Source organism: Microtus ochrogaster, unplaced genomic scaffold (assembly GCF_000317375.1).
Source record: "Microtus ochrogaster isolate Prairie Vole_2 unplaced genomic scaffold, MicOch1.0 UNK17, whole genome shotgun sequence".
In the NCBI taxonomy this organism is placed as follows: Eukaryota; Metazoa; Chordata; class Mammalia; order Rodentia; family Cricetidae; genus Microtus; species Microtus ochrogaster.
In genome coordinates, this window is record NW_004949115.1 from 4,603,153 (window position 1) to 4,623,313 (window position 20,161).

General features: G+C 37.6%; 1 protein-coding gene across 1 annotated transcript in view; it reads right to left on the bottom strand.

Annotated features, from left to right (window-relative positions):
• Il1rapl2 (interleukin 1 receptor accessory protein like 2) overlaps positions 1–20,161 on the bottom strand; it is a 1,262,572-nt gene that overhangs the window by 543,343 nt on the left and 699,068 nt on the right. Inside the window, exons 4-5 of the mRNA XM_005367372.3 lie at positions 15,362–15,548; positions 1,637–1,790 (exon numbers count right to left, since the gene is read on the bottom strand). Of these exons, the coding sequence (XP_005367429.1) occupies positions 1,637–1,790; positions 15,362–15,548 (341 nt within the window). The remainder of the gene's footprint in view (positions 1–1,636; positions 1,791–15,361; positions 15,549–20,161) is intronic.

Below are 20,161 nucleotides of genomic sequence, written 5' to 3' on the forward strand. Positions count from 1 at the left end.
TCTTTGCTATTTAGGATTAGTCTAAAACAGTAGTTACTTTAAAAACCCATACAGAGAAAAAACATGCATTTCTATTTCAAAGAATTACTTGAGTTTTTACAGAAGGTGTTCTGCAAATTGAATATGAGAAATAAAATGGTCGTTACTTAAGATAGAATATGAACTAGTGGCCGGGCGGTGGTGGCGCACGCCTTTAATCCCAGCACTCGGGAGGCAGAGGCAGGCGGATCTCTGTGAGTTCGAGACCAGCCTGGTCTACAGAGCTAGTTCCAGGACAGGCTCCAAAGCCACAGAGAAACCCTGTCTTGAAAAACAAAAAAAAAAAAAAAAAAAGAATATGAACTAGTGGATTGAAACTTGGGGATCAAAAATTTACCTGAACATAGGAGTTATATGTCTGAATGCAGAGATTATCAAGACATCTGATTTTAATACTATTCATAAAAGATCAGGCAAAGATAAACAAACGTAGTTGATTAAAAAATACCATTAGCCATTATATGTCTTAATTAGTCAAGTGGATGATACCAACATTAGGTAATTTAAGAGATAATGATTAATTACATTACTCTTAAGTCAATTAGTGAAAATTCTGAATGCCAAGTCCTTAATGCTGCAAAATCCAAAACTTATTGAGTACCAAGATGATGCCACAAAAAGTTCACATCTCACATCATATAATAGATCACAAGAAAGTACTATCTAAAATTACTGACATGTTATCTATATTTAAATTGATATAAAATATATTTATTTAAGATATCAGTAATATTTACGTAAAACATATTAATATAATACAAATACATTTTATATTTATACCCACATCTCATCTCCAAGCTGTTTCATCATTTTTATCTAAGTTTTCCAAAAATTAAAAATAATCAGAACTATGAGTCACTTCTGGTCCTAAGAATTTTAGGTAAGGACCATCTAACAGGTAAATAAACCAAAATTTGCAGATGAATAAAGAAAATTAAGTTTTGTCACACCATCTCTTGGCATGTGAGAAATATTATAATAGTTTTAGATTCCATCCTATGTTGCTGAAAATTAATTACTAAAATATTTGTCAGGTAAGAATATTCTGAGTACCACAGAGAAACCCTGTCTCGAAAAACCAAAAGAATATTCTGAGTTTGTCTCTTATACTCCCATGAATTCTTACTTATTGGTTCTCACTTTTACTTAGAGTTTCTTTATCTAAGAATCCTAACTTATAATTAATTGTGTGTAAATGCAATTCAACAGATTTCATTCCAAAATACCAACAAAACCTCAATTTAAAGACAGCCTTCAGCTAGATGGGGATTCTACACATGAGGCAATATCTCAAAATCATTCCAGCATATCTCTTCAGAGTTCTACACTGGCAATCAATGGCAGGTTGAAGAATTAAGAATGTTTCATAACAGCAGAGAACACACAGGCAGCCAAAGAGCCCTTGACCTCCAATCGCATGTTCCAATGTATCTTTAATTCAGTGCAACGTATTAAAAGTGATGTTTCCAACAGCTTGATCTGCTGCCAATTCTAAATTCATAGAAAGTTGTCTTGTCTCTTTAAATATAACTCTTCCCCATCAAACCAAATCATAATTAACTTGCATTTGTCACACTTTGGTAGAAGCAGCTCCTACCTGTAACTTTCAGTTCTGTTGTTCGTCTTACAAGTTTTCCTTCATATTTAAGTTCACATGTGTAATTTCCTCCATCTTCTTCTTGAACTTCCTGAATGAGAAGAGCATTTCCCTTCTGTATTATGATGCTTCTCCACATTTTTGGCTTGCATTCCTGCAGGGAAAATATTTGTAAGTAAGTGAGAAATGAATATTCGCACTGCTAAGTCTTAGAATTGGCACAGTAAAATTACATTGTTCCACATAGTCTTTCAAATGTGTAACTAAGAAGTTTAAATAATGTTCAAGCAAGTATTGTGTCCAGTTCAAATATCATTAGCTACAACATCAAGAGCCAATTTACAAACCCGATTCCAAAAGCAAAAGAACTTCAGAGGTTCTAAGCAAAAACAGAAAACCATACAAGCTCCCAAAATACAAGAGTCACATAGAGTAATATTAAGAGCTGCTAAACATTACTTTAATGTCTTGCTATTTTTTAAACTGATATGGGTGTTTCCTAAGAGTCTTAAGGGACTATGGTTCATTTGGCCATGTACCATACTTGATGGGAATATGAAGTATCATTTAACATTTATAACAGGCTCTTACATTAGTAGTGATGTTTATAAGTATTTCATTAAATATTTTCTGTTGTAAAACTAAAATGAAAAAAAGAAAAAAAACAAAAATGAAAACACGCATAAACCTTAATATTTACATCTCCAAATCTTCTTCCTTGTGGTCAAAAGTTGTAGGAGAGAATCTAAAAATCTAGAACTCATTGTTTCCTCAGAAATTAAAGGAAATGTAGGTATACTTTGTAATAGTAACATCACAGAGAAATCAACAGAATTTCCTTAGAAATAAAAGGAAATGAAACCATACTTTCCAATAGTAACAGCATAGAGAAATCAATGACCTATTGGGTGAAATTATTGATACATTATGAGAGAAGAAAATTTTATTTTGAAACAAATTGTCATTTTCTTCTGACAGGGAGGTGGGGGAGTCTTGCTAATACTTCGGACTTTCCAAGAAAAGAAGGCACAATACTTTCCCATGAGGGACAAACACGTGGCAACCAAGTATAGAAGACTTTTCAGGCAAAAGCTTTGGTGTGGGATTTTCCTAAACGACTTTTATATATTGTTCCAGTTCTCTCTGCTGCCAACTGGAAATTTTCAACCAAATTGTTAGACAGACATTGTAGAAAGCAAGAAGGGAAGCACAGTGGCCAGCTATAAAGCAATACTGAAGAGTTCAGATAAAATTACTTCGTCTTCTACATTCTGACTCTGTCAGTTGAGACAACAATAAAATTGATTACCAAGCAGATTATGTGGACAATAGTCGAAAGTACTTTCCCATTTCACTTACTGTGGTGTATGTAACTAACATCTGCATCCACTCTTCCTAACCCCTACATTCCGTATACATATTTCAGGCACTCACAAAACGTTGGAATCAGTGTTGATTTTCAGTCCCCAGCTGTGAGTGCCTGTAAGTGTTTATAAATTATTTGCGAGAGCAAGTACCCATTTATTACTTTTTCACTATAACTTTTTCTTCCTGTTAGCAGGAGATTTGGCAACAAAGCATAAAAATTGGCACTTAAGTTCATAGGTATAATATTCAAGAGATATGTCCAGTATAGCTATCCAAACACATTTTCAGAAAGGAAATAAAAGTAATACAACGGAGGACCTCCAGATATAAGACTGTTTTACTCCCTGGAGTCTTTCTGAAGAACAGTTAAGAGTCTGTCTGAAATTATATTACATACCATGTCTGGCAAGGTTTATCACCTATATGAGATTTGCTTCTGAGCTAAACCTTGGGATATAAGGTTTCTGGGAAAATGAAGAAACGTCTAAACAGAGAGGAAAAAAACCAGCCCAGCTGCCACTAACGTCATAGAACAATAATCCACAATTATGTTCGCATTGCTTCCAACACTGATAGCCTCAGATTTCTAAAGAATCATTCTGAAGGTCATTAAACAAAAATATGGTCCCTCTGGGCATTTTGAGAGGAAAGGAAAATGAAAGCTGAGATGCTCTGCCTTCACATAGAGGTGGTGGGGGCAGGCAAAAGCCCACACACTTATTTTATTCAAAGATAAATGGCCTCATTTTCTAATGTCATTTTGGGGAAAAACCATATGTAATTAGTTATAACGACTTTTACATTCACTGACCACAGATTCCCGCCCCCTCCATGCAGGAAGTAAAAGCTAAAATATGTAGAGGACTTAAAAATAGTTCCTAATGAATAGGCTAGAATCTCTGCATGTCCTTTGAGGTAAATCTAGGCAGTCGTGTGTACTTTCTAACTTGTCATTTAGATACATAAATGACTCCTTGTATCCAGCGGAAGTATGTTTGTCTGTTTGTAAAACCACGGCTTGTGAGAATGTCTTCAGATCATCTTCATTCCTATGCAGACCATGTGGTAAAGATGAAAAGAAAACTAGGCTTGGGTGAAGATAACTCTAAGTGGAAATTCATGGTTTACCAACTTCTTAAGTCTCAATTCTGCATTTCCTATTATGAGGATAATATTAAGTACCATCTGATTTGCCATGACACAAAGGCCAGGTTTGTTTGCTTGTCATTAGTTGTTGGTTTGTCTTGGATTTTTTGAGTTTTGGGGGTTTTTTGGTGGTTGTGGTTGCTGTTTTCTTTTCAAGAGGCAGGGTTTCATTCATCGCATTCTTAAGCAGCAGTACCATGTATAGTCATTTGGTGCCGAGAATGTTTTCCATTTCGAAACCTTCCCAATCCTGGGTAGTATCTCTCTAGAGCCACGTGTCCTGTTAAATAAGCCTTGTTGCTACTGGACTAATCAGGTAACACTAAACCCTTACTAATTGGCTAACTACCTTCCAATAAAACAATACTTCAGCTGGCTGAATATGCACAGGTCCGAAGAGGGCATTCTAACAGTAATCTTACAGGTGGATGGAGGAATTGTATTTACACATTTATTTATTTACTTATTTTCATTTAGGTTTTTCAAGACAGGGTTTCTCTGCAGCTTTGGGGCCTGTCCTGGAACTAGCCCTTGTAGACCAGGCTGGCCTCGAACTCACAAATATCCACCTGCCTCTGCCTCCCGAGTGCTGGGATTAAAGGTGTACACTACCAGCGCTCAGCTGAGGAACTGTATTTTGATCGAAGGAGCCTGTATTAAGTATCTTTACCATTACCCCCCACGGATGACTCTCTGTCTGTTCCCAGCTATCTACTATTCAAACAATCATTTTTGCATCATATAGAATTGCAGATATTTTCAAGGCTTTGACTCCGCTTATTTGAAGTATTTCTTCTCTAAGAAACTGGCTGCTAAGTTTAATGATGTCATTACATCATTTCTGCCCCCTACTTGCCTAGTGGACATATCATATTGCCACATTTCACTGTCTCATACCTGATTTATTGTTACGGACCATTGAATGAAAAAAAATTCAAGTGCACAAATCACAGAACAATAGCTGTTCTTCTAAGAACAGTTAGTAAAACCACCAAAATACAGCTCAAATACATAAAACTCTGAATATTCACCTGGTTTACATTCCCTTCAATATATTGGCCCTAGTTCTATTGAAATAAACCACATCAATTTGAAGACTTTAGTAAGGGTCAGACTTATAGATGTTGTCTAGCTCTAGTTCTTTTTCATCCAGCTTTATTTTATAGCTGGCTACCCCTTCGTGGAGCAGGTTTTCATAAGACATCCTTGCATGACGAATGCCAGTCTATAAACCCCAGTTTCTTTCCCTTTTGCCCTCCTTTGGATACAGATAACTCATCCAAGCAGTTGCTAGATTGGGAGAGCTGAATGCACAAAAGAGACATTTATTCATGTAGTCTTTTCAAATAACCTGTTGGCTGACTCATTTAGATCTTGGAGTTTTTCTCCCCCGTACCCATAATCTACTTAAGAGATATCATCTTCATACCCATGGAAGGTTTTTTAATCCATTTGTTATGGTCGTCATGGTTCATTTACTGCCATTTGGTACACACAATTCATTCCTCATGGCCAGAAGATCATGAGGGTTGATTTAAATATTTCACCTGATTCTGAGGATTAACCACCAAGCAGCTGTGTGGATGAAGGCCCGTCAGTGACTTCTGACCCTCAAATCACTTATATCGGAGTAGATAACACCCAACCCCTCAGGACGACTTCTCTCCGTTCACCTGCACTGTGCACTGTCCCTTGAGGCGTCTATTCATCGTTGTTGTTTTTTTTTTTTTTTGGTTTTTTTAAAATTTATTTATTTATTGAGGATTTCCGCCACCGCCCCCCGATCAAGTCCCTCTCCCCCATCAGCCCGAAGAGCCATCAGGGCTCCCTGACCTGTGGGAAGTCCAAGGACCGCCCACCTCCATCCAGGTTCAGTAAGTTGAGCATCCAAACTGCCCAGGCCCCCCAAAGCCAGCACGTGCAGTAGGATCAAAAACCCATTGCCATTGTTCTTGAGTTCTCAGTAGTCCTCATTGTCCGCTATGTTCAGCAAGTCCAGTTTTATCCCATGCTTTTTCAGATTCAGGCCAGCTGGCCTTGGTGAATTTCATCGGTTTTATGGTCTTCAGGAAACCCATGTTTTCTATAATATGAAGACAGGATAGGTGGCTAAGACCACAAGTATGAATTGGGAATGGACCTCAACCTCATCAGTCCTACATCTACCCTAAAGCAAAAAACGAGAATATCTCACTCCAAGGAGTCTTTCCCCTCCTGAATTTTAATCTTCCAATCATATCTTCAACCTTAATGTTGATAATAATAGTTCATAGTCAAAAAGAATAAAGTTCTGTACATGAACACTTGAATAAGAAATACCAGTTTTGTGCTTCTGAGCAGTTAGTTGCTGCTCCTATTTTTAAAAATTGGGAGCAATAATATGCATTGAGATGACAAAGATTAAGTGGGGCAATGCATATAAATGTCCTGTATTATAACATATTTTAAGTTAAAATTGTGTAATAAATCCCAACTCTCATTCTGTGACTGTTAACTCAGTACTCTTTTTTCAGATTGGTTATTCACCAATTATAGAGAATTAATATAACTAGCATTTCTAGAGGACTCTAGAAACAGCATTTTAAGTGGTTATAACTCTAGAGCTGGGGCCATCTTTTACAGTCTGTCATCAAAAGGGGTTTAAAGTCATCACTATCATTCTTACAAAAAAAACCACCTAAACAAACTGAAGCTCAGCAGTTCTCAGAATCTTCAGACAGTTGATGTCATGGAGGAAACATCCACCACAAGTACTGCAATGACACAGAATAGTAGCTCTTAGGGAACAGGAACTGGAGTAACTGTTTAAACACTATAACTCCCACTAGCCTTTGAATTGTAGGAGGAAAAATAAAGACAATAGGTATGTGTGATGGTATCTACCTAGAAACAAGGCTCACTAAAACGCTGAGACCCAATAATAAAAGGACAGAATGCAGAATGCTTCTTCCCCTACCATGTACCATACTGGCAAAGTGACAAGGCTCCTTTGTAATATTTCAGAATTATGGGGCCAGTCAGATGGCTCATCATGTAAAGGTAATTGCCACCAAGCCTGTTGATCTAAGTTCAATCCTAAGGACCCATATGGTTGAACCAGAGAATATTTACATGTTATCCACTGGTCTCCACACATGTGCTATAGTAAGTTTGTGAACCGACACACACAAATAAATAAACATAATTTTAAAACAACTTAAGGGAGTTTGGGGGCAGGGGTTAGAAGGAAGAGTAAAAGGGGAGGAGAGAGTGGAGTAGGGGAGGGTTGAGGAGAACTTGAGGAAATAGGATAGGTGAATTGGAGGAAGGACAGATATGAGAGCAAGGAACGAATTGATTGAAGGAGCCATTATGGGGTTAGCAAGAAACCTGACTCTAGAAAAATTCCCAGAAATCCACAAGGATGACCCCAGCTAAGACCCTAAGAAATAAGGTAGAAGGTGCCTGAACTGGCCTTGCCCTGTAGTCAGACTCATGAATATCTTAAATACCACCATAGAACCTCTGTTCAAAAACAGATGGAAACAGAGGCAGAGAACCACATTGGAGCACTGGACTGAGCTCCCAAAGTCAAGTTGAAGAGTGGAAGGAATGAGAATATGAGCAAAGAGGTCAAGACCATGAAGGATTCATCCACTGAAACAGTTTGCCTGGGCTAATCAAAGCTCACCAACTCCAGCTGGACTGGGAAGGAACAAACATAGGACCAAACTAGTCCCTCTGAATGTATTATGGCTGGAGCAGACTGAGGGGCCACTGGCAGTGGCACCAGGATTTATCTCTACTGCTTGCACTGTCTTTTTGGGATCCTATTCTCTTTGGATTTATACCTTGCTCAGCCTAGATGTAGTAGGGAGGGTGTTGGACTTCCACAAAGCAAAATACCTTACCCTCTCTTACGACTAGATGCGGTGGGGTGGGAGGGTGTGTGGAGGGAATGGGAGGAGAGGAGGGAGTGGTAATTTGGATTGATATTTTTTTTTAAATTTAATAAATCTAAGAAAATAAAAAATAAAACAACTTAAAATAATACATGATTATGGCTAAAGTAATGGTATAACTAGGTCTTATTTTGAAGACACTTTTTGCAAAACCAAAGACAAGTACTGCATCAAAACAAATATATCAATCTTTTAGTTTCTAGAATCTACAATTACAATGAACAATAGACAAAGATTATTAACCAGAAAAATATAAAACCTTTACCATAAATGCTTATTATACTCAGTTTGTTTTGGAAGGTGTTATATTATATTACTAACCAAATATTATAAGACACATCAAAGTACAAAATTCACTTATGCACAGTATAAAGATAATTTTATATAGTACTTATTGACTTCATACATGAAACAGAGATTAATTGTATGGAATTTCCACTTTTGGTATCATTGCTCAAAATGCTTCAGATTTGTAGCGTTTCAAATGCCAACATCTTAGATCAGTGGTGACCAGCACGAACATATTGGTACGCGCACACATTTACTCCTTTCCACTGCTCATTGAGCTTTGTGAAATACTTGGAAAAGATAAAAATAGATCTTCATCACATTTAAGCAAGTCATTTAATCTTTTGTTCTCAGTTTTCTCATATATAAAAAGTTGTATTGAAAAGCTGTAAGGTCCCTATAATATAATTCTTGCTATTTGGTTCCACTCTCAGTTTGAAGAAGAACAACAAAAAGTTGTCATTCTGTTTCATTTCCATCTCCTTGGACAATCACGATCACTACAGAATCTTGAAGAAGCATGGTAGGATTTGTTTCTGGAACAATACTTGTGATAGAAACGCTGGTTGAATTACTGATGCAAGTGTGCCATAGGTGTAGAACAGCTATTCAGTATAGCAATCAATACGATGCTATGAGAATATTTACTGTTGATTTTAAGTTCAGAATTGGAATCCAGTTGGCCACCTGTTAGCTTAATGACCCTCTATAAGTTATATCACATCTTTTCTCTTTATAAAGTCAGATAGCTACCAACAATAAGTAACTTCATATTTTTTAACTAGCTTGTAGAGTTCAAATATAGGAGACACAGTTCCACCCCTTGACACCTTGAATTGACAGAACAACCATAGTTGAGTTACTCCGCTATCATTATAAAAAGTGAACAAGAGTTCATAAACCAATGAGCCACAGTACTGTGGGGTACTTTGCTGGAGCTAATGTTGTATAAATGTGTCAATCTTCTGGTTTTCAGCCCTAAATCAGTCAAAGAGGCCTGGAACAGCTAAAATACTCTAGTCAGGTCATCATCTCACTTCTCCCTACCATATTGTCACTTTCTTAGTGTACTATACATATAAAAGACTGTGCTGTCAGCGGACACCAGACTGAGCTCCCAAAGTCCAGTCAAAGAGTGGGAGGAGTGAGAATACAACAAAGAGGTCAAGACCATGATGGGGACACCCACTAAAACAGCTTATCTGAGCTAATGGGAGCCCACCAACTCTGGCCTGGCAGTGAGGAAACCAGCATAGGACCAAATAGTCCCTCTGAATGTGGCTGACAGTTATATGGCTGTGGCAGACTGTGGGGCCAATGGCAGTGAGACCAGGATTTATCCCTATGGCTTGTTCTGGCTTTTGGGAACCCATTCTCTCTGGAAGGATATGTTTCTCAGTCTAGATATAGTGGGGAGGGCCTTGGTCCTACCTCAAAGCATTGTGCTAGGCTTTGTTGACTCTCTATGGGAAGCTTTACCCTTTCTGAGTAATGTATAGGAGGGTGGGATGGGGGAGAAGGTAGAGGAAACGGGAGAAGGGTAGGGAGTGGGAACTGGGATTAGTATGTAAAATGAGAAAAGACAGATTTTTAAAAAGCAAATAAATTTTTAAAAAGACTGTTGTCTATGGTATGTTGAGAAGCTATTAAGTAATTTTTAGTTTAAAGTTTTACTTTTGGTGAAAAACATTGTATTTCCCTTTACTAAATACAAAGATGCTATTACTCACAACTAGAAGCTATTTTTACATGTTTTAATTGAAGCAGACACTCTCTAGAGAGTTGAGAAGAGCCCGTTTATTTATATATTACCTTTAGGGAAATGGGGAAATGTGTTTACTTTGGTCACTATACCTATCCCAGCTCCTAGAATACTGTCTTACTTAGATTGGTACCCAGAATGTAAGCATTGAACCAATGATTCATTGAATGAATACATTAACAAGTATTAATTCATTTGTTCTCAGTATCAATTACAACTAATGGCAAACATTCATAATCACATAGACATAACAGAAACAAGAAAATTCAAACTGCTATCCTTTACCTCCTTAAAATTGGGCCACGAATTTAGGCAACTACTTAAACTAGAAGAATATCAAATGTGAAAGTATATTTTGTGTTTGCACTGTTAGTTTTCTAGAAAAGCTAGAGAACCTTTTTATTTGGAAACTGAATAAATTAAATATAGGACTTTCTGAAGAAAGTAAAGGAATGGTAAGGAATGTGTCAAAAGAGGATAATGGTAGGGGAGAGCAAAAATGTATTCTATATATGTGTGAAAATGTTATAATGGAACCAATCATGTATAATTAATATACTCTAATAAAAATTAAAGTAAAAAATTGAAGTAAAAGTACCAAGTAATGAGACTTGATACTTTTGTGGAAAATTGTTCTCAGTGAATGAGGGGGGTATTGAGTGTTATCCTTAGTTCAGTAAGGAAGATACTTTGCCTCTTATTTCTAAATGGTAATAAAAGCCATTCAATGCTCTACCCAAGCATCTAGCCTTCATTCATGGAGTATCAGGCAGAATTTCTAAAATGTAGCCCCTTCTCATCTCCTCCTTCCATTGACCAATGAGATTCAGAGAGGAGTCAAGTAAGCTACTTAATTTTATACCTTGCATTATATGTATAGGAGGAATTCCCTTACTCATTCATCTTTATAAACACTTATGAACAGTGCTGCCAGCTAAGCTTTGATCCTGTGATTATAGACTGGAAGAAGATGACAGCCACCAGAGGCCACCATCAACATATTGCACAGAGTCTTGGAAACTCATAAGAGAAAGTGAGAGTAATAATTTCAGAGAGAAGGTTAAGAAAATAGTGATGAACAGAATGGAAACCAGATTTAAGATTGCATATTTGAAAAGATAGCTACAAAGATGATAGTGAAAAAAATATGTTCTCACTGCAAAACACTAGAAATAAGACATTAGATATACCAAGATTAGGATTTGTCTGGGAATAAAAATAAAGAAACTGCCTTGTCCCTTTAATAAGACAGAAAATTAGGTAGGTGGAGTAGACAGACAGAATGCTGGGAGAAAGAAGCCGAGTCAGTCAGTCGCCATGATTCTCCTCTCCGAGATGGATGCCCGTTAGACTTGCCCCGGTAAGCCACACTCAAGTGGCAATATGGATATTAAAAATGGGTTAGATCAATATGTAAGAGCTAGCCAATAAGAGGTTATAACTAATGGGTCAGGCAGTAATTAAATGAATACAATTTGTGTGTTGTTATTTGGGGGCATAAGCTAGCCAGGCGGCTGGGCAGCAGGAACGTAACCTGCTGCTCCTACTACAGAATAGACTCTATACAAATATATCCTTCACTTTATATAGTGATTCTGTAGCCAGAGACAAGTACCTTCCTGTGTTGCTAGGTATGAAATTCAGAGACCTGAAAAGAGGGCAGAGTATGGTACTGAAATAATTGACTTCAAGAATGAACCACTTTTTTTTGAAGTTTTATAATTATATTTATGTACAGAAAACTCAGCAGTACATTTAACCCAGTTTAGTGGCGAGTTCTTTGGCCTTTGCCTTTTCCAGCTTGGCAATTCCAGCCACAGATTTAGGACCCAGGACGTTGCCTCCCCAGTGGCGGCGGATCTCATCATATCTGTCGTTGTAATTGGTCCTAATAGCTTCCACCAGCTTGGCCAGGCCCTGGACCGGCAAACAGCTACCCAGTTGCTTAAACTTGCCCACAAGTACAGGCCAGAGACCAAGCAGGAAAAGAAGCAGAGGCTGCTGGCCCGTGCTGAGAAGAAAGCTGCCGGCAAAGGGGATGTCCCGACTAAGAGACCACCTGTCCTTCGAGCGGGCGTCAATACAGTCACCACTTTGGTAGAGAAAAAGAAGGCTCAGCTGGTGGTGATTGCCCATGACGTAGACCCCATTGAGCTGGTGGTCTTCCTGCCTGCTCTGTGTCGCAAGATGGGGGTCCCCTACTGCATCATCAAGGGAAAGGCCAGGTTGGGGCGGCTGGTCCATAGGAAGACGTGCACCACTGTTGCCTTCACACAGGTTAACTTGAACCACTTTTTTTAATACCTCAAAACATCTTCTGGGATTTGCTTGAAACTTCATAAGAAAATCAGTGGTCAACCACACACTTGAAATCTCGGAAGTTCTTTATTATCAAATCCCAGATTAAAGTAACACTCACACACTACTATGTTGCTTTTCTGTTCTGCTTCTCTAGTCCCTTATTCTACAAAATGGGTGTAATATATTTAAATTGTAGTTCTAAGAATTGAGCTAATATGGAGAACAAGCATTTAGTATCACAAAAGAAAAGGGTAAATTGTACTGAAGGCAAAAGTCAGGGAGGGGATACTGGTAATAAAGACAATGTGGTATACAGATACGGTGTAATGCTAACCATGAAAAGGTTGCAAATCCCATCATGTGTGTCAACATGGCTAGAACTAGAAATTACTAGATTAACTGAAGTAAGTCAGGCCCAGGAAGAAATGTAACAAATTATCTCACTCACATGTGGAAAGCAAAAAGTTTATCTCATAGAAGTTGTGAGGAGAACTCACAGTAAAGGGGGAAAATTTGGGGTATCTGCATGAATTCCATTTATACAGGATCAATAACTTGTGCTGTACTATTATTTTACAGTTATTTTACTATAATCAACAAGGTATTGAACATTTAAAAATAACTTAAATAGAGGACTTTAAATGCTCTTGCCACAAACAAATGATGAATGTCTGAGGAGACAGAATGCTTTAAATTAATATAAACATTGCAAAATTTATATAAGTGTTAACAGGCAACTGATATGCACTATTTTATACTTTTTAATCAATTAAAATAAATTTAAATTAATAAACTAAATTTTAGACATTATTTTTCAGGCAGAGCTTAGAAATCCTTTTGTTCTTGATTTATTGATCCATTTGGCGAGGGGAGGGAGGAGTATTACTTCCCAAGGACTAAGTGGCTGGAGGCGTGAAAGTCCTAAGGAAAGGGGAAGGAGGGAGCTAGCAGAAGATAAGAAGATGAGGTAGAAGGAATTACTGTACAGGGAGCCTGCTAAGCTTGATTTTACCCCAGCTGCTCACTCTGGGGTAGGTGGACTCCCCCATTCCCTCCTGTAAAATTGAAGTAAATTTTTTGTTATTTTGGGGGGCACATGTCTGGTCTGCACCCATCATGCATCTTATAGAAGTGTCTATGATCATGAGTGAATCATTGTAGAAAAGCATAATAATCAAGAAAATGGTCTTTCAAGTCATAGTGCCTTGAACACAGAGCGCTGTAAATTTAGAAGTGTTACATCTATCCAAGCTCCTGCTTTCCTCTTTAATAAATAAAATTCTCACCACACAAAAGTTATACTGAGATTTAGATAAGGTAGAGAACAAGCTAATTACAGGGAATGGCATATAAGAATTACTTAAGATATATGAAGGAGGTTGATGATAGCATGAAAGGTCCCATTAAATTATTTATAGTCCGCCTGAAGGAATGAATGTTATTTGTAATAACTGTCTCTGCTAAGAAAAAAGAAAGAGTGAAAGTCATAGTTGAGTACATACTCTTAGTATGTGCTGGTGAGTTCTTCCAGGTGTAAAAACTAAAAATGTTTCCAAAGGTAAAATGTCCTAGGAGCTTTAAATATTCAGGTATAGGGATCCACAGGAAGAGTAGGATCACACAATCCGGCAGAAACCACCAAATTCAACTCTTGTAATTTGGTCTAATAATGTGCACATCACCTATGAAAAAATGTACTTGATCACTTGTAACTATCATATAAAAATCTGTATAGAGTAGTGACTTCTGTGGTCAAGAAAATGCTTGCATCTGGGCAGTGGTGGTGTACACCTTTCATTCCAGCATTTAGAAGGCAGAGGCAGGCAGATCACTGTGAGTTCAAGGGCAGCCTGGTCTACAGAACTATTTCCAGGACAGCTATGACTATACAGAGACACACTGTCTCTAAAATCCCCCCCAAAAGAAAGACAGAAGATGAAAGAAAGTAAGAAAGAAAAAGACAAGGAATGAAGAAAGGAAGGATGAAAGAAAAAAAGAAAGAAAGGAAGGAAAAGAAAATGTTTCAGGGCTATAAGTATCATCCAGGATTTTAGCAAGAATTCAATGACAGAATTGTGTAATTATTCTCTGCTTCCCTACTATGCCTGCCCTTTGTGCTATAGTCTAGGCCCAGTGCACCTGAAGGCCTGATTCTACCTATTGCTTTTGTCCTGTGTTCTAATGGAAGTAGGAGTCAAAGAACTTCAGAAATGCAGGCAGGTGTTAAGAGGGGCTATGTTACTTATTCTAGACTCCTTTTTTTCTTGTCTATCATCTTCATATGTTCTTCTCTAGCTATTAATCTTGGAAGAACACCATTCTTTCTGGGTTCCGGTGGCAGCTCCTCAGGAGTAACAATCAACAGCTTCCTCTCTTGTTGATTCCCTCAATATTGCCTCTACCTCAGTAAATACACTCCACATACAATGTCCTTCCATTGAACCTCTGAACATAGCTTATGCCTGGTTAATCCTCCTCCGGTGTTCACATGAATAGAACAAAGCCCACTTGTCACTTCTGCCTCCACTGCAGTAGCTCACACTGTTCATCATGGTAACAATGGTTATCCTTCATAGGTGTTATTACTACTTTTCTTCTTCATGGTACACAAGATACCTATATCAATAAACTAATTTGTTTTACATTTTATCTAAATATTTGCCCTTCTTCTTTGCTGAGGTGGTAATTTTATTTCTTAACAGTTGGGGAAATTGGGATAGCTTCTGACATTTGCTGATGGAAATCCACAAAAATCAGTGGCATATAGGAGTCACACCTCTAAGTTTTTTTTTGCTGTAAATCTGTTGATTCTTCTCAGCAAGCTGTTTAATACCAGAAACTGGTAATAAAATGCCCATCCCCAAGGCTGCTATTAATTAAGTCTTTACAAAATGTTTATTTTATGCCATGCTGAATTACCTTGTACCATACAACATCAGGTTCCTGATTGGACTTCTTAAAGTCTTCCATATCTGGGCAGGAGATCTCCTTTCTTTTAGTAACTTCAGATTTCTCTAAGTAGCGGATCCTGCTATTGTAACAGAGTCCTGATTCATTCTCAGCAACAGTCAAGGACATTGACACCTTCATGCAGTATGTGGAGTTTCTGTAGGAAGAGGAAAATAAGAAAATGACTTTATTGGCTGTTTACAACTTCTGTACTCTATACATTTCAAGAGTATTGACTTTTCCATTTAGGGCATTGCCTGAAAATGAGAAACATCATCAAACCAACACACAGCAACTTTCTTCTTCAACGAACAGAATGGTGTGGAGCAAAAACGGTATGGAGAATATTCCTGATTATGAGATAGATACAGATCTGTGAAGGTAATATGTAACAATCTATGAATCTGTAACATTGTCAGACTTCTCTCCTAGCAATCAATATTGCTCCCTTGAAACTTTGAAAAGAAACCTGTGGGAATTTTGCCAGAACTGTGGTTATAGCCATTTCTACACTTCAGCTATGTTTGACAGTTCTCCTGGAGATTGTTGAACTTAACAGTGCTTTCTACCCCTAACATTTCATTCTCTAAGATACATATAGGAACCAAGATTGACACACAAAGGATACCTAACATATGTAGAATTTCTTTTGCTTCCATTTTTATTATCATAAAAAATATTGTAGTGATTATACTTCTATACACAACATTATACCTTCTGTCCCAAGGGTAGAATCACTAAATTAACAGAAATACATGTTTCTAGTTGAGTTTGAGATCATCATTACTTATCACAATATAAATTGTTTTTCATGCCCAAGAGTCAATTAGTGGTGACCACAGTTCTCTGAAGTAACAATATGGACATTTGGAGGTCTCAGGAGAAAGGGAGCCCCCTTACTTGTTTGAATAGTTGACTATAACTGTTGCCTTGACAGGATCTACAATCACCTAGGAGGACTAACCCCTGAACATAATTCCATGAATTGGCACTTCCCATGTTCAGGGGAAGTCTTCCTACAAGAAATTCATCCTAAAAACATACATAGCTGTATAAAGTGTTTGTTGAAATATGCTAGTGGTAGGACATCCTACCCCTAGACAAAGCTCTATAGTCAACTAATAGTCATTAGACTATTAAACTAATAGTCATTAGACTATTAAACTAATAGTCATTAGACTAAGAAAGGGAGAAATAGCTTTTCCTAGGGATGAATGCCTAATAAGTTACCCAATACAAAAGAATCCAGCCCTGAAACCATATGCACACGAACAACAAAAGGAGATCCAGAAGATTGGATTTATATATTTGTGCATCTATATGGATATAATGAAAATAATCAAAGAAAAAGAAACTATCAGTTTGAGAGGGAGGGAGGAAATGGGAGGAACTGTAGGAAAGGAAAGAGACATAGGGGGCTAGAAGGAGGAAAGGGAAAGGGGAGAGTGATAAAACTACATTTTAATTTCAGGTATATTTAGAATCAATTACAATAAAAAATAAATAATTAATAATATTTAAAATAAATAAAAAAAGAAAGCATATTATCTAGTAGAGTGTGTCTAAATGGAGTTAATCCTGCCCACCAGCACTATGACATTAAGGGGATTTAAACACTGAAATTTGTCATCTGGCCACTTTACAAATCACATGAATTGATGAAGTTATTATGTGAGGATATCTAGGGTTGAAAAATTTGCTTTCCTGAAAGTTGGGTATAGGGACCACATAATTGAACAAACAAGGATAAGTCCTGGCATCAACCTGACATCTCCACATTTACATGTGCTTCCTGCATACCCACATAAACACACATACACACACAAAAATGTTTATGTGCCCACACTCACACCGCATACACAGATACATACATAAATGAGAATAGAAACACAAAGGTAAAAATCTTTTTGACTAATTTGGTTAATTTCAAACAAATGAATAAATATTTTATCTTTGCCTCTTTGTATACATGATGCTTCACTATGCAGACCAGAAAATGTCAATCACACAGAGGTAAATGGCAATGTGTGAGAGAAGAGATCAGAAGCAACTTGACAAGGCTGAGAAGGGCAACTACAAATTGTGGCAGAAGTGTTTAGTCTTTCTTTCTGGAGGATATTTCAGGACCACATCTAAAGTAACATTAACTCACTGCTAGAAATACAAAGTGTCAAGTGTAGCTCTTCAAAGTGAAGTAGTTGTATAATCCTATATCAGATAGAATTAACGTGCCAACCACAATTTTGAAGAGGGCCTCAAATGGCTGGTGCTATGCCTACTGTTTAGTGGCCATTCATTGAAGTTTTACAACATCCCAAACAAACAAAACACAGGAAAGCAGATGGCTGTACACATTAGGTTTACAAATAAATGTGATCAAACATTTATATTTATAGCAGACAGAAACCATTAAGTCAAAATGGGGAGCTCAGCTGACTGGGGAGTGCTCAACTCCAAGTGATATACCAACAACATAACCCCTAAACCTAAGGTCCAGGGAACATTCTTGAAGAAGGGGCAGGAAGATTGTAAGGGCCAGAGGACAAGGATGTCTGCTAGGAGACCATTTCTTCCTTATTTGACAGGAAAGTTATACCAACAAAATCTCAAAAATATGCTCACCGAAATGAGACACCAGGTGATATATTAACTTGGGTGTGGGAAACCTCTCAAGTCCCTGTCTATAGGAAATTAATGGCTACCAAGATAAAGAGATTTAGTTTTTCCCTAGGATGAGCTCCCACGTGGATTATCAAATCCCAGGTGGTCAGTCCTAAAAATTGTGCGTACAAGCAACAAAATACAATCAGCAGGCATATGCATATGTATGTGTGGGGTGTGAGTGTGTATGTGAGAGAAAGACAGACAGACAGACAAAGACAAAGAGAATAATTAAAGAAGAGTTCATGAATATGAGAGGAAGTAGAAATGGGTGCCACATAGGTAGAGTTAAAAGATAATGAAGGCTAAGAATGATGTAAAAATATTTTCCATATTAAATTCTCTAAAGATTTTTCAATTAAAACTTAAAAGTTTGTTTACATTTTTAAAGTAGAAATGTAATAATGCATGCCCTTTCCAGACAATAGTGTCAAATAAAATATCTAAAATACCCAGCATATTATTTGTTAAATATTAGGTATTTAATACATTTTAACTACAAAACCAGAATTTTAGTATAGCTTACACTGCTATCTATATCACCAATAAATAATAACAATGACAGTATATGACTATCACAAGCAATCACTACTATATTTGAGTGGGATGAAGTAGGCCACAAGGTCAGGACTGCTACTTGACAGGAAATCTTTGGAACGTGGTAATTTGGGGAACAAATCTAATACCAGAGGACCAGGAAAGTTTGAAAGGATCAAAAAGATACACTGAATTAGATACAAAAAGGAAAATGGATGAAAAACAAAAAACTTCCAGGTACCATAAAATACTAGCTACAAGACAAAGGTCATAACTTTGGAGGTCAAAGGGTTAACGATAGTCCACTAAATTTTCTGGGGGCTTCTTAGACAAATGTTTCCTCTAATAAAACCCAGACCTCCAGGCAAAGATTTTCAGGCACAAGAGATGCTCTCATCTGTTCATTCTCCGAAGATTAAATGATTTAGGCCCTGCCAGCAGTACTTGTATTAACTTGGGGTGACTGTAAGGGCAGCGGACTCACCCTGAAGGTGGCTGATGAGTTGCAGGAGGAGAGGGTTCAATCCTCCCTAACCCTTAACACACAAAAAAACCTTAGTCCAGGGCCCTGGATGGACTCCCTCTGGTTCTTGTCACTTGCATGCCAATTGAGGCTAACAAATTGAACAGGCCCTAAGTTGAAGCTGCTGGTGATACCCAAGGTCCCTGGAACTCAAAGACAAGGCTGAGTTTGAGTCCTCTTCTCACCATGGCTGACCTAGTAGAAGTGTGATCAAGGCTCCCTGAATGTCTCAGATTCCAGTTGCTTTTTATTAGTCATATAATCCAGCCCTGGCACAGTTCCTGCTAATAATCTTGCATTATTTAGATTTTATTTTGAAAATTGCCCTCGGGCCAGTTCTATTTAAAAATTTTCCCGCAAGTGTGGCCTAAAACTGTTACTTTTCTTTCATTAGGAACAATTAGCGCTATGCAAGTTGAGGAGGCAGACTGACTAGTTTGCAAGAATAAGGATCACAAATTTTTTCTCTCCCCCCCTTCACATCCCAAGGGGGACAAAAAAACACCTTCTGAATTAATGTAAGGAAAGGGCCTTCACAGTGATGGCTTACACTTACTTGCATCTGTAATCTTTGCAGGTAGAGTTACTCTCAGTAATCATAAAGGAATTGTTCCAGGATGCTACAACACATCTCTAAAGCAAAACCTTTCAGATGTTCAAGCTTATTTTTAATATAAGATGACCTTACATTTGCCTGTAGCCAATATACATTCTCTAGGATACTTTAAATCATTTCTAAATGACTTTTAACTAATGAAATGTGGATGCTATATAAATATGTAAATAATATCTTGGTTACTACTCTCAGAAATTGTTGCTAACATTGCTTAACAGCCAAATGAACTTGTGGTTAGCCATGTCAACTTCGTCAGCTGAGAGAATAAGAAGTAGATTCTTGTAGATAATGTATTAAGAATAATTCGAGGAAATCCAATCTGGACGGGTGAGTGTGTGCTATCCAGGGGCAGATTGTCCCAGAAGAGAGCACAAACCACCCTCCCCCAGCTCCTTCTGCAGGGCTGTCTTTCTTACACATGACCCTCCCCCCC